This window comes from Alexandromys fortis, unplaced genomic scaffold (genome assembly GCF_014885135.2).
Source record: "Alexandromys fortis isolate MF-2015 unplaced genomic scaffold, M_Fortis_MF-2015_v1.1 scaffold_221, whole genome shotgun sequence".
NCBI lineage: Eukaryota > Metazoa > Chordata > Mammalia > Rodentia > Cricetidae > Alexandromys > Alexandromys fortis.
The window spans coordinates 876,477-888,922 of record NW_026068096.1 but is presented as its reverse complement, the minus strand read 5'-3'; the positions used below and the strand labels follow the sequence as shown (position 1 = coordinate 888,922).

Below are 12,446 nucleotides of genomic sequence, written 5' to 3'. Positions count from 1 at the left end.
GAAACTGTATTCTTTCAAACACTGCCTGGCCCGGCTAGGTCCAGTTTCTTATTGGCTAGCTCTTACATATTGTTCTAACCCATTTCTAATATTCTGTGTAGCCCATGAGCTGGCTTACCAGAGAGGATCTTAACCTGCGTCTGTCTGGAGTGGGAGCATCATGGCGACTCTTCCTAAGCTTCTTTCTCCCAGAATTCTCTTCTGTCTACTCCGCCTACCTAATTTTCTGTCCTATGAGGGCCGAGGCAGTTTCTTTATTAGTAAGAAATCATTCCCACATCACCCCACCTAGAATTCCCAGGAAGGAGCTGGAAGCGTGGTCAGAATAGCTATCTACCATGTGGAAGTGTGTGAGTTCAATACCTCAGGTAAGGAAAAAGAAAAAGAAATTCTGTAAAGCACACAACTGTCATCCCCGAATTTAAGAATTTAAATCAGGAAGATGAAGTCCAAGGTCACTCTGGCTAGGAAGTGAGTTCAAGGTCAGCCTGGGTTACAAGGGCATCTCATAAAGAAAACAACAAAAATTTTTTAAAAAAGCTTATAGCCAGGAGAACAAGAGTGAGTGCCCTTTACTGAGGCTGGGAGTGAGTTCTCCCTTGGGTAAGTCGGAGTTCAGGGCGTGGCAGGAGGAAGCAGATGTCACGTGAGTAGAGAGCACCAGTGGGGAGAAGTGATGAGGAGCCCAATCCTCGGGTGGATGCTGCCGTCTGGGTGAGGAGCTGGGAAGCTTGGGAAAGCCAACAGGAAGTGGTCTCCAATCTCCGGACTCAGAGAGCCTGCTGGGGTCCCGAGTTCTCAGCCTGCTCTTCTCTGTCACCATCTGGGTAGTGGTGAAGCCAGAGGTCCTTCAGAAAGCCACGGTGGAGTTGCTGGACCAGACCCTGTGTGCCAGTCTGTACGGCCCCTCGCTCACCGACAGGATGGTGTGTGCGGGCTACCTGGACGGGAAGGTGGATTCGTGTCAGGTGGGCTGCCAGGCCTTCTGTTACCCTCTGTCCCCTCGCTCGCAGGAACCATCACGGTCATCCTGAACTACACCAGGAGTTTGAGGCCAGCCTGAGCTACTTGAGGCTCTGTCTCAAAAAGAAAAACAAATATGCAATCCCCTGCCTGAACTCTTGTGGCTGACTGTGTATTATGAAAATGGAAGTCACTGTATGTTTTTTTAAATATTTATTTATTATGTATACAATATTTTGTGTACAAGCAAGCCTGCAGACCAGAACAGGGCACCAGACCTCATTACAGACGGTTGTGAGTCACCATGTGGTTGTTAGGAATTGAACTCAGGACCTTTTGAAGAGCAGGCAATGCTCTTAACCACTGAGCCATCTCTCCAGCCCCTCACTGTATGTTTTTACCGTTGTGTTTCTCTGTGCAGTTCTGGCTGGCGTTGCTCTGTAGCCCAGGCTAGCCTCAAACTCACAGAGATCCTCCTGCCTCTGCCTCCTGGAGGGATGACTCCCTGGTTAAGAGTTTTAGGGGATGTGATGCCTTCTGGCGTCTGAGGGCACCAGGCACAAAGGCGGTGCACAGACAAGCAGATGAAATATTCATGCATCAGATATCTAAATAAATTAATCAATAAAGGTGTGCACGGCACCCGGCACGAATGACGACGACTTTACTTTCGCTGTCCTTGCTCTGCGTGGAGACCTACAACTGTGGTTCTGCCGGGAGTCCCCACTGCGGGCCACAGAGCCAGTGTCGCCGTGCGTGGCCCGTGTGGGCACAGCCTCAGCCCTGGCGCCGCGCCTCTGGCTTGTGTGTGCACTGGCGACCCTCGTGGACCCCCACTCATCCATGCTGAGAGCGTACCCCTATTTTCCAGGGTGACTCTGGGGGACCTCTGGTCTGCGAGGAGCCTTCTGGAAGATTCTTCCTTGCTGGCATCGTGAGCTGGGGGATCGGCTGCGCGGAAGCTCGGCGGCCGGGGGTCTACACCCGCGTCACCCGGCTGCGGGACTGGATCTTGGAGGTGACCAGCACGGCTGTGGGTCCCACGGCGGCGGCGCCCGTCACCCCCAGCTCTCCCTGGCAGACCAGCCCCGAGAGTCCGGTGCCCAAGACCTCTGCCAAACCCACGGCTGCCCCCAGCACAGCACCACGACACCCCAGCACCGCGGCCAAGCCACAAGGTACTACGGGGCGGCATGCCCCTCCCAGGAGGGGTTGTATAAATTAGGGAAGTCTGTAATTGACTATCAATGTCTGATGGGCACTTAAGCGCCCATCTTGAGGCACCAGGTGAGGGGTAGGTAATTGACTGCCAACATCTGTCATGATAGACAGCGAGTAATTGGTGATATTTTTGATGGAATTGAGACAGGGTCTCTCTGTGTAAACCTGGCTGCTCTGGAACTCTTCGTGTGCAAGGATGGCTTCGAACTCATAGAGATGTGCCTGTCTCTGACTGGGATTGAAGGCGTGCACCATCAGGCCCAGCTGTGATCAGCTGCTGACGTCTGGTTTCACACTGTGGGAGATTGGCAGCTGGTTACTGGTTTCTTTTGGGGGGAAAAAGGGAAGTGCCTGTGGAAGTCGGAGAACAACTTGAAGGAATTGGCTCTCTCTTTGCACTGCTGGGGTTCCAGGGAATTGAACTCAGCAAAATTTATCTGGTTTGATGGCTAGTGCCTCAGATGGAGGATTGGCGAATGATTGACAATGCCTGCCTTGAGTCCTCAGTGAGAAATTGGTGACTAAATATTGGTGTCTGCCGTGAAAGTGCTTGATGGGAGATAAACGATTTATTATTGGTATCAGTCTTGAGACTGGGAGGGAGATGGTGACCAGTTATTGACATCTGCCATTGAAAGACTCTGAATGCATCTCTGAGGCCTCTCAGCTCTCAAGACATTTTCTGAAGCCTCTTAGCATTTGGAAACGGGACAGTCGCCCACACACACATGCTGGACTGCTCATCCCCCTGTGTCCTTGAGAATAATCTTCAAACATAACTCCCTTCTGGGAATTGGAGGCAAAGACAACCCACAAGTGTTGACTCAGTTCCTGATGTATTGATTTAGTCACTGGACCAAGGTCAGGATGGACCACAGATGCTCCCCCTTATCTCACCCGATCACGCAGCTATTCTCCTGCCCTGGAATAGACCAATCACTGCTAGGAACCCTTTGAATAAGCCAATCCAATAAGTTGGAAAACAACCTTCAGGTTCCCCCCGTTGTGTCTGTGGCGTTTCACTTTAAAAGGTGGGCTATCATTTAAAAGGACAGCTATCATTGTCCTTCATATCCCGAACCTGAAGGACCCTGTCATGACAGAATAAAAATCCTCTTGCTTTTGCATCAATTGCGCCTGTGTCAGTGGTGTCTGGAGCAACTCCTCCGGGATGTTTGGACATCTAGTCCAACACCATGAAGCACTAGCTAGGGGATTGGCAATTGATTGTTGATGTCTGTCAAGAGCACACCGTGTAGGGTGGCCATTCTTCAGGCATACATTTTAAATTTAAATTTTTTTTTTTTTTTGAGGCAGGGTCTCACTATGTAGCTCTAGCTGACCTGGAGCTCACTTTTTTTTTTTTTTTTTTTTTTGGTTTTTCGAGACAGGGTTTCTCTGTGGTTTTGGAGCCTGTCCTGGAACTAGCTCTTGTAGACCAGGCTGGTCTCGAATTACAGAGATCCGCCGGCCTCAGTCAGTCTCCAGGTGCTGGGATTAAGGCCTCCACTACTATTCTTGGCTTCATTTTTAATTTTTTGAAAGTGTAATGTAGATGCATTTGAAAATGAAGTCGCAAAGACAGCATAGTCAGAGTGACCCACAGGGTCAGCAAGAAGTGACCAGTGTGGCCCTGCTGGGCACCGTCCCTGTATGCCTCTTCTGGTTTCATCAGTGTGTGTGTGTGTGTCTATTCTGTGGTGCTGGGGGGCAGGGACCCAGGCCTGGCTGGTGTCCTCGGACTGTGAGTTCTGTGTCCTTCATGGTCAGGATTTCTCCTGTGGTTTGTTCCTGTTTTTCAGTAGCCTGTGACTCTCCCTTACCCCAGCCAGCCCCATTTTATGCCCTCTCTTTTCTCCTTCCCTCCCTTCTTGGACAGCAAACTCAGAACAATCCTCCTGCCTCAGCTTCTGAGTGCTGGGATGACAGGCATGTGCCACCATGTAGATGTGACTGACTCTGTGGGTCCTGTGACTCCTACTGGGTGTTGCCCTGTTTCCCTTGTATACCCCCAGCCCCGTCACCCTGGGTGACCAGGCTGATGTATGTCTGTCTGTATGTAGGTCTCTCGGGGGCCAGAATGGGTGACCCTATTCTCCTCTCTCCTCTATTGCAGAGTGTGGGGCCAGACCCGCGATGGACAAGCCCACTCGGATTGTGGGTGGGCTCAGCGCCATGTCTGGGGAGGTGCCCTGGCAGGCCAGCCTGAAGGAAGGATCCAAACATTTCTGTGGAGCTACTGTGGTGGGAGACCGCTGGCTACTCTCTGCCGCCCACTGTTTCAATCAGTAAGGTGTCCCCAGAGCCCTAATAGTAGACACTCTGTCTCAGAATAAACCACTAAACAGACCCAAACCAGGAAGCCCTTACTCCCGACTGCCTACATTACACGGGGTGTCTCAGGCCCACAACTGTGCCCTCTGACCTATGACACCGATAAAGCTGCTAGGGTCAGCCGGGCAGTGGTGGTGCACACTTTTAATCCCAGCACTCAGGAGGCAGGGACAGGCAGATCTCTGAGTTTGAGGCCAGCCTGGTCTATAGTGCAAGTTCCAGGACAGGCTCCAAAGCTATAGAGAAACCCTGTCTGGAAAAGCAGAACAAAGAAATTGCTAGGGTCTTGGCCAAAGTGACAAAAAGCAAAGTCCTAAGGGTGCATGCTCCATCGGGTCTCCTTCCTAGGGACCCTCCATGGGGTGCGGGTGTGGGCTGGGAGCGGGCAGGGCAGGCATCTTGAGGTCCTGTCTCTACAGCACCAAGGCAGAACAGGTGCAGGCGCACCTGGGCACCACGTCCCTGCTGGGTGTTGGCGGGAGCCCCGTGAAGCTGGGGCTGCGAAGGGTGGCCCTGCATCCCCGCTACAATCCAGGCATCCTGGACTTTGATGTTGCCTTGCTGGAGTTGGCCCGGCCACTGGTCTTCAACAAATATATCCAGCCCATCTGTCTCCCTCTGGCCATCCACAAGTTCCCTGTGGGCCGGAAGTGCATGATCTCAGGCTGGGGCAACATGCAGGAGGGAAATGGTGAGCTGTATTCCCCAGGGCCGGGCCTGGGGAGGATGGGGTTTGGCTGTGCTGATCCCATATCCTAAGAGGCACTCAGTGTCTCCTGGGGGCTACATATGGACCCTCATTTTTGCACATAAATAATATTTTATTGACACATTCACCAGGCAGTGGTGGCTCAAGCCTTTTAATCCCAGTTTTAGGGAGGCAGAGGCAGGCAGATCTCTGAGTTCAAGGCCAGCCTGGTCTGCATATTGAGTTCTAGGACAGCCAGGGCTACATAGAGAGACCCTGTCTCAAAAAAACAAAACAAACAAAAATAAATTTACATATTCATTGACTGGGTGTTCATGACTGCAAAAAATATCTGTGCTGACGCATTGGCCACAGAGTGGAGCCACTGGCCTCTTGCTGGGTATGAATAAAGCTTTATTGTCACGTGGCTCCCTGCACCTCCATCCATTAGCAGAATAAGCTGAAAATATTTATGCTCTAGATCAGTGGTTCTCAACCCTCCTCGTGCTGACCTTTAACACAGTTGCTCATGTTGTGTGACCCCAACCGTGAAGTTACTTTTTTGCTACTTCATAAGTGTAATTTTGCTACTGTTATAAATTGTAATGTAAATGTCTGCTATAGGACCCCTCAAAGGAGTCATGACCCGTGGGGTAAGGACCGTTGCTCTAACCCTTAGTAAAACAGTTGTGTCAGAATGGGAATGGTGGCGTGCAGCTGTCTTCCCAGTCCTCAGGAGGCAGAGCCGAGGCATCACCGGGTTAAGGCCAACCTGGGTTACACAGTGAGACCCTCAAAACCCCAAGAGTTAGGCGTGTACTGACCTAATATGTTAGCACTCACCTAACATATGCAAAGCCCCACAAGGAGAAAATGATAGCCGGGCGGTGGTGGCACACTCCTTCAATGGTGGCACACTCTGCTCTGGGAAGCAGAGGCAGGAGGATCACTGTTAGTTCTGGGACAGCCAGAGCTACACAGTGAGACCCTGTCTCAAGCAAACATTCCTGTAGGATATGGTCATTGTTTCCGGGACAGGGCCAGCACCTGGTGGCTCTGTTTGGGAGGAGTCACAGATGGTATTCTGAGCTCTCTTTTCTGGCAGCCACCAAGCCCGACATCCTGCAGAAGGCGTCTGTGGGCATCATAGAGCAGAAGATGTGTGGTGCCCTGTACAACTTTTCCCTCACGGACCGCATGCTCTGTGCTGGCTTCCTGGAGGGCAGAGTCGACTCCTGCCAGGTGGGTGGCACAGGGATACCCCAAGCTCCCTCTTAGGCTTGGGGTACAGCTCAGTGATGAGTACTTGCCTAGCGTGTGTGAGGCCCTGGATCACCCCCGGCACTCAAAAAAGAAAAGCAAGAGTTGAATGATGAAGGCTTGTGGGGGCGGGGTCTAAGGTCACCCAGCAAAGCCTGAAGTCTGATGGGAGTGGAGCCTTGCTATTCCGTGGATGAGTGTCCCACAAAGGCCTGGTGGTGTCCTTCTCCTGCAGGGTGACTCTGGTGGCCCCCTGGCATGTGAGGAGACACCCGGTGTCTTTTACCTGGCGGGCATCGTGAGCTGGGGTATTGGCTGCGCCCAAGCTAAGAAGCCCGGTGTCTATGCACGTATCACGCGCCTCAAGGACTGGATCCTGAAGGCCATGTCCTCAGGCCCCAGCTCCACACCTCGCCCCCACACCTCCAGCACAGGACTTATCCCAAACCAGCCCCCCAGAACGGCTGGCCTCACTCTCCAAGAGGCTACCACCAGCAGACCTGCAACCCCCAGGGCCACCAGCAGGGTGACCACTCGAACACCCAACACAACACTGTCTGTCAGGAGCACCACCACCAGGGCACAAACGCCAGATCTGAGTGTTCTGGGCACCACCACACATTCCCAGCTGCCAGGTACGGTGACACCACGTGGCGTAATGTTGGCGGGTCCCTGGCACAGCTGGGGTTAGACATGATGGCACTGAAGACATATTGTCCCAAATTCCAGAGCCCTGTGGCTGCCTGCCAGGCCTTCAGAGGGCACTTTCCCCACATCCCACTGTGTGTGCCTGTGTGAAGATGTCTTGTGTCCATTTGTGTGCACACACATGTGTGCATGCAGAGGCCAAAGGGGGGCGTCTGTATCCCCCTCCACCAAAGAGGCTAGGTATCTCATTGAGCATGGAGCTTCTGGGCTTCAGCTGCAGCAGATGAGTCCCAGCCATCCTCCTGTCTCTGCTGCCTTCCATGCTGGGGTCAGAGGCTTGTGCACAATCAAACAACTCTTGTTTATCAAGGCTGACCTTGAACTCCTGAGTCCTGAGGTGACAGCCTGCTTTCACACCAGGCTACCACTCTCCTTCTCTCTCTCTTCATTCTGTTAGCACAGGGCACAGACCCCAGAGCCTGGCGGGCATTGGGGGGTACCCTCCTGCTGGGCCACACCTTGGGGTCATGGTCAGCTGGAGCTCCGTGGATGGGCCTGCAGTGGGGGACTTGGATTTCAGCTCCAATGTGGCAGAGCTATAGAGTTGGAAGGCTATAAAATCACCCTCTGCAGAGAAAAAGGCTACGGGGCCACTGGGCGCCAGCACTACTGTGGCCACCGCTTTTGGTCAAAGCTGCTGCACGCACCTCTTAGGTCTGGAGTTAGAGCCACTGGGGACCCATGAGCCCAATGTCCGCTTCCACCCCTCTGTCCGTCCTGACCTACTGCAGTTTGTCATCAGGAGCTTGCATCCTGAACTCCTCCAACTCCCCAAAAGAGACAGCGCCGACAGGAAATGCCATGGAGGAGACCCCTCCACCCACCAGGGCTCTTGCCAGCCCCAGGGCCCTGGTAGTGGTGGTAGGATTCAATACTCATTTCACTTGTTGCGATGCATAAGCTCCACAGGCCTGTGACAGTCAGACCTACAAGGGCTGTCACATGACCCAGATTCACTCAACCCCCAAGACCGCAGAATGTGACTGTTTGAAGACAGTCTATACGTAGGCATTTTGGTAAAAAGAGGTCCCTGAGGCAGGTTCCCCAGTGTAAACTGTCCTGATAAGAAAACATCAGGCAGTCGGGCGGTGGTAGCACACGCCTTTAATCCCAGCACTTAGGAGGCAGAGGCAGGCAGATCTCTGTGAGTTCGAGCCCGGCCTGGTCTACAAGAGCTAGTTCCACGACAGGCTCCAAAGCTAAAACATCAGGCTGGGCCTGTTGGAAACACCTGTTGTCTCAGCCACTTGACGATAGCATCCAAAGCCAGCCTGGGCTATGAGGGGCATTGAAGGCTAGTGTGGGCAACTGGCCAGCAAGAAGGATGAAGGCTTGGTTTGGAGGTGGAGCCCTGCCTAGAATCCCCCAGTGAGGGGCTGGGGGCGTGGTCAGGGTGCTGGAGTCTCTGGCCTTCATCATGGCTAGGAATGTTCAAATAAAATAAAGAGAAAGAGGAGAGAGCAAGCAAGTTCCAGAAGGAAAAGGAAGAGGGCTGGAGAGGGATGGTGGTTCAGTTACGCTTTTGTAGATAAGGGTGTGGTGCCACAAACCTGTAGTCTGAGTTCTTGGGAGGCGGAGGCAGGAGAGGCCGCCCCACCTTTTAAACAGGCTGGAAAAAGACCCAGCGCAGAGCACAGCATGGCCAGCGTCCGCTCTGTGGTCCCATCCCACCCCTGCTCTTGCATGGGCGTCATGAGCATCCAGAGCAGTGGCTCTCGGCCTTCCTGAAGCCGCAACCCTTTAATGCAGGTCCTCGGGCTGTGGTGACCCCAGCCATGAAATTATTTCCATTGCTACTTTATAACTGTCATTTTCCTACTCTTATGGTCGCAATGTATCATCTGTGTTTTCTGATGGTCTTAGGCGACCCTGTGGAAGGGTCAGTAGACTCCCAAAGGGGTCGACCCACAGGTTGAGAAACCCTGATCTAGAGCCCAGGGTCCCCTTCCTTGGGTCCCTGGACAAGTTACCAACTGGTAAGGGGGCCATGTTTGTTTCTACTTCTCACAGAGTTCCAGTCCTCCAAGCGCCCCCTGTCTAGCCATCTCAGCCATGGCTCCCTGCTGGGGTGCTGGCTCAGGCTGGGTTCTGGAAGGTCCTGGGGGAGACCTCATTGGTTCCATGCACTCCAGCTACGGCTGGGGCGCTGCTCCTAACTCCACTGTGACATTTCTACAAGGGCAGAGTTGGGGTCACATGCAGAAGGGGTAGGTCATTGGGGTCACAACAGGGCTTTTACCAGAAGCGCTCCCTGTGCCTCAGCACCCCTGGTGAAGGTGACGGTCCCACCTTTTGGAATTAGGGAACAGCCACAGCTCAGGTGACTCCACACTGCCTTCAATTCAATCTGACCTTAAACTTGGCAATACAGTGGCCTTTAAGCGCCTTGGCTGGAGACCTAGGAAGCCCCAAGATGGGACCCCAGCGCTGGCAACTCGCTATGGGAAGGCGGTTGCTTCGGAGGCTGCGAGGGCTGAGGGACTCAGTCTGCCTCCTGCGTCTTGCCTGGAGCTCCTCTGGGGCCGGTGGATCTACCTTTCCCTGGGCTCCTTTTAAATTCGCTGAGGCTTGTCCAGCTCTGGAAAAGAGGAGCCAGCTGGGGGGGGGGGGGCATGAAGCCACCCTCTGCCCCTCCCACAGGGCACTGGGGACAGCACTGTGCTGGATTTGTTGAGAGGCCAGTGGGTATGGGAGAGCTGGGACAGGTCACCTGGAGTCACAGAGCGGGAGAAACCCTCTGCCCGGAGCTCACAGGGTCCCTGCTCTCCGCAGACTGTGGCCTGGCACCCCCAGGGGCTCTGACCCGGATCGTGGGCGGCACCTCGGCCTCACGTGGGGAGTGGCCCTGGCAAGTGAGTCTGTGGTTGCGGCGCAGGGAGCACCGCTGCGGGGCCGTACTAGTGGCCGAGAGGTGGCTTCTGTCCGCGGCACACTGCTTTGACGTGTGAGTCCTGCCTCCGTGAGGTGTTCATCTGCCCGTTCCCAGCCCACCTCTGCAATTCGGCTCCAGTCCCCAAGGCCACCGGACAGAAGGCACCATCTCCCTGGCAGGGCTCTAGACGTAGAGGGTGTATTTCCTAAAGGGAACCCCCATAGAGTGCTCATGTGCTTGTGGGGCACAGGGTGAAAGGGACACGTTCCCATGCTGTGTCTGAGGTGCTAGCCAGCAGGCTCCACCCTAGAGGGCTGAGCGCCATGGAGTCTGGGGGTATTCCCTCGGCTCTGTACTGGTCGGACTGTGGTGGGGTTGCGCGGGCGCGTGTGAACACACACAGCAGCCCCATTTCTACTGGGTGGCTGAGAGGGGTCAAGAGCCTTGTGTCAGGTCTCTAGAGGATTTGGAGGGCAGGAATGGGGGGGACCATCCTCAGCGCTGGATATGGTGCCAGCTCATGGGTGTTCCCTCAGAGGGACACACCTCGTGGCTGTGTGAACCCGAATTGGGTAGGGGGACAGAGCGACCCATTTTCACTGGGACAGTGACTCTGCCCACACGCACCCTGCAGTTACGGGGACCCTATGCAGTGGGCAGCCTTCCTGGGCACCCCGTTCCTGAGCAGCGCCGAGGGCCAGCTGGAGCGCGTGGCGCGCATCTACCGCCACCCATTCTACAACCTCTACACGCTGGACTACGACGTGGCACTGCTGGAGCTGGCAGGTCCAGTGCGCCGCAGCCGCCTGGTGCGACCAATCTGCCTGCCTGGGCCCTCGCGGCCCCCAGAAGGCGCGCGCTGTGTCATCACCGGCTGGGGCTCCCTACGGGAGGGAGGTAAGTGCACGCTGGGAGGGGGTGGGGTGGTGGTGGAGGGGGACATGCGGGCAGGACTCCACTCCCTCCCTTGCTGCCGCAGGATCCATGGCTCGACAGCTGCAGAAGGCCGCAGTACGCGTCCTCAGCGAGCAGACTTGTCGCCGCTTCTACCCGGTACAGATTAGCAGCCGCATGCTGTGTGCAGGCTTCCCGCAGGGGGGTGTGGACAGCTGCTCGGTGAGTGGGTGGGGCCCAGGGCTAAGTCTTGCAATACTATGGTCTTTTGAGGCAAGGTCTCAAAGCACCTGGAGAATCCCTAAGTCCCAGGAACCCTCCTGTCTCCGCCCCGAACTGGGGATTTTCACCTGGGTTCTGGGATTTAATTCAGGTCCTCAGGCTTGTGTGACAAGCACCTTCCTATTGAGACTGCCCAAGAGTCTCTCCGGCCCAGCCACCCTTGACTCTGGGGACATCACTTGTCACAACTGCTTGTTCAAAGACAATATGCGGGCTTCCCAACCCCTACATCCTACTGGAGGGAGGGTCCTGACCCGGCTAAGTAGCTCAAAATTGGGAGACTGAGGATTACTGTGAGTTTGAGGCCAGAGCCAGCCTCACTGACAACACACACACATAGCTCCCTCTCAAGTACAGGGAGATGAGGACCTGAGCTCAGACCCCCAGGCGGCACACATCTATGCGGGTAAACAGCCGGGACTACTCCCAGGGTCACAGAGAGTCCCCACCTAAACGCAATGGAGTGGGGAGAATACCGACGATCACCGAACACCTGACTCTGGCTTTCATGGGCACAGCACACACACTGGGTCCTGGGGACCCGGACACACTAGAACCGAACCAATTCTGCACACGGCAAAAGTGAGGCACCTTGGTATCTTCTCATGTGGGGTCCTCCCTGGTCCCAGAGGGCTGCCAGTCTGACAGTGTTTTTCCCTTCAGGGCGATGCAGGGGGACCCTTGGCCTGCAGGGAGCCATCTGGCCAGTGGGTGCTGACGGGAGTCACCAGCTGGGGCTATGGCTGCGGCAGACCCCACTTCCCAGGTGTCTACACTCGAGTGGCTGCCGTGCTGGGATGGATAGGCCAGAACATCCAGGAGTGACCACCGTGCAGCTGGTGACCCAAGCCTGGACCGGACACTCAACCTACCGGGGGAGCTGGTGCCGGCAGGCATAGGGGTCTCATGGGAACTACCCGTGGCTGTGTATGTTGTCCCAATAAAGAGCCCCTCTCGCGGGGCTGGAGAGATGGCTCAGCGGTTAAGAGCATTGCCTGCTCTTCCAAAGGTCCTGGGTTCAATTCCAGGCAACCACATGGTGGCTCACAACCATCTGTAATGAGGTCTGGTGCCCTCTTCTGGCCTGCAGGCATACACACAAACAGAATATTGTATACATAATAAATAAATATTTAAAAAAAAAAAAAGAGCTCCTCTCCCTAGCTCTGGCTCAGGACCTGTGTCTCTGGACGGGCCCACTGGTGCCTTTGTTTTTGTGGGAGA

General features: G+C 54.8%; 2 protein-coding genes across 2 annotated transcripts in view; one reads left to right on the top strand and one right to left on the bottom strand.

The window, feature by feature from the left end:
- Window positions 1-12,272, top strand: part of Tmprss9 (transmembrane serine protease 9) — a 25,152-nt gene extending 12,880 nt beyond the window's left edge. Inside the window, exons 9-18 of the mRNA XM_050123264.1 lie at window positions 832-968; window positions 1,835-2,141; window positions 4,301-4,472; window positions 4,938-5,209; window positions 6,312-6,448; window positions 6,702-7,101; window positions 9,947-10,118; window positions 10,681-10,943; window positions 11,026-11,162; window positions 11,886-12,272. Of these exons, the coding sequence (XP_049979221.1) occupies window positions 832-968; window positions 1,835-2,141; window positions 4,301-4,472; window positions 4,938-5,209; window positions 6,312-6,448; window positions 6,702-7,101; window positions 9,947-10,118; window positions 10,681-10,943; window positions 11,026-11,162; window positions 11,886-12,047 (2,159 nt within the window). The 3' untranslated portion in view covers window positions 12,048-12,272. The remainder of the gene's footprint in view (window positions 1-831; window positions 969-1,834; window positions 2,142-4,300; window positions 4,473-4,937; window positions 5,210-6,311; window positions 6,449-6,701; window positions 7,102-9,946; window positions 10,119-10,680; window positions 10,944-11,025; window positions 11,163-11,885) is intronic.
- Lsm7 (LSM7 homolog, U6 small nuclear RNA and mRNA degradation associated) overlaps window positions 1-12,446 on the bottom strand; it is a 61,416-nt gene that overhangs the window by 41,447 nt on the left and 7,523 nt on the right. The gene's annotated exons all lie outside the window — the stretch shown is intronic.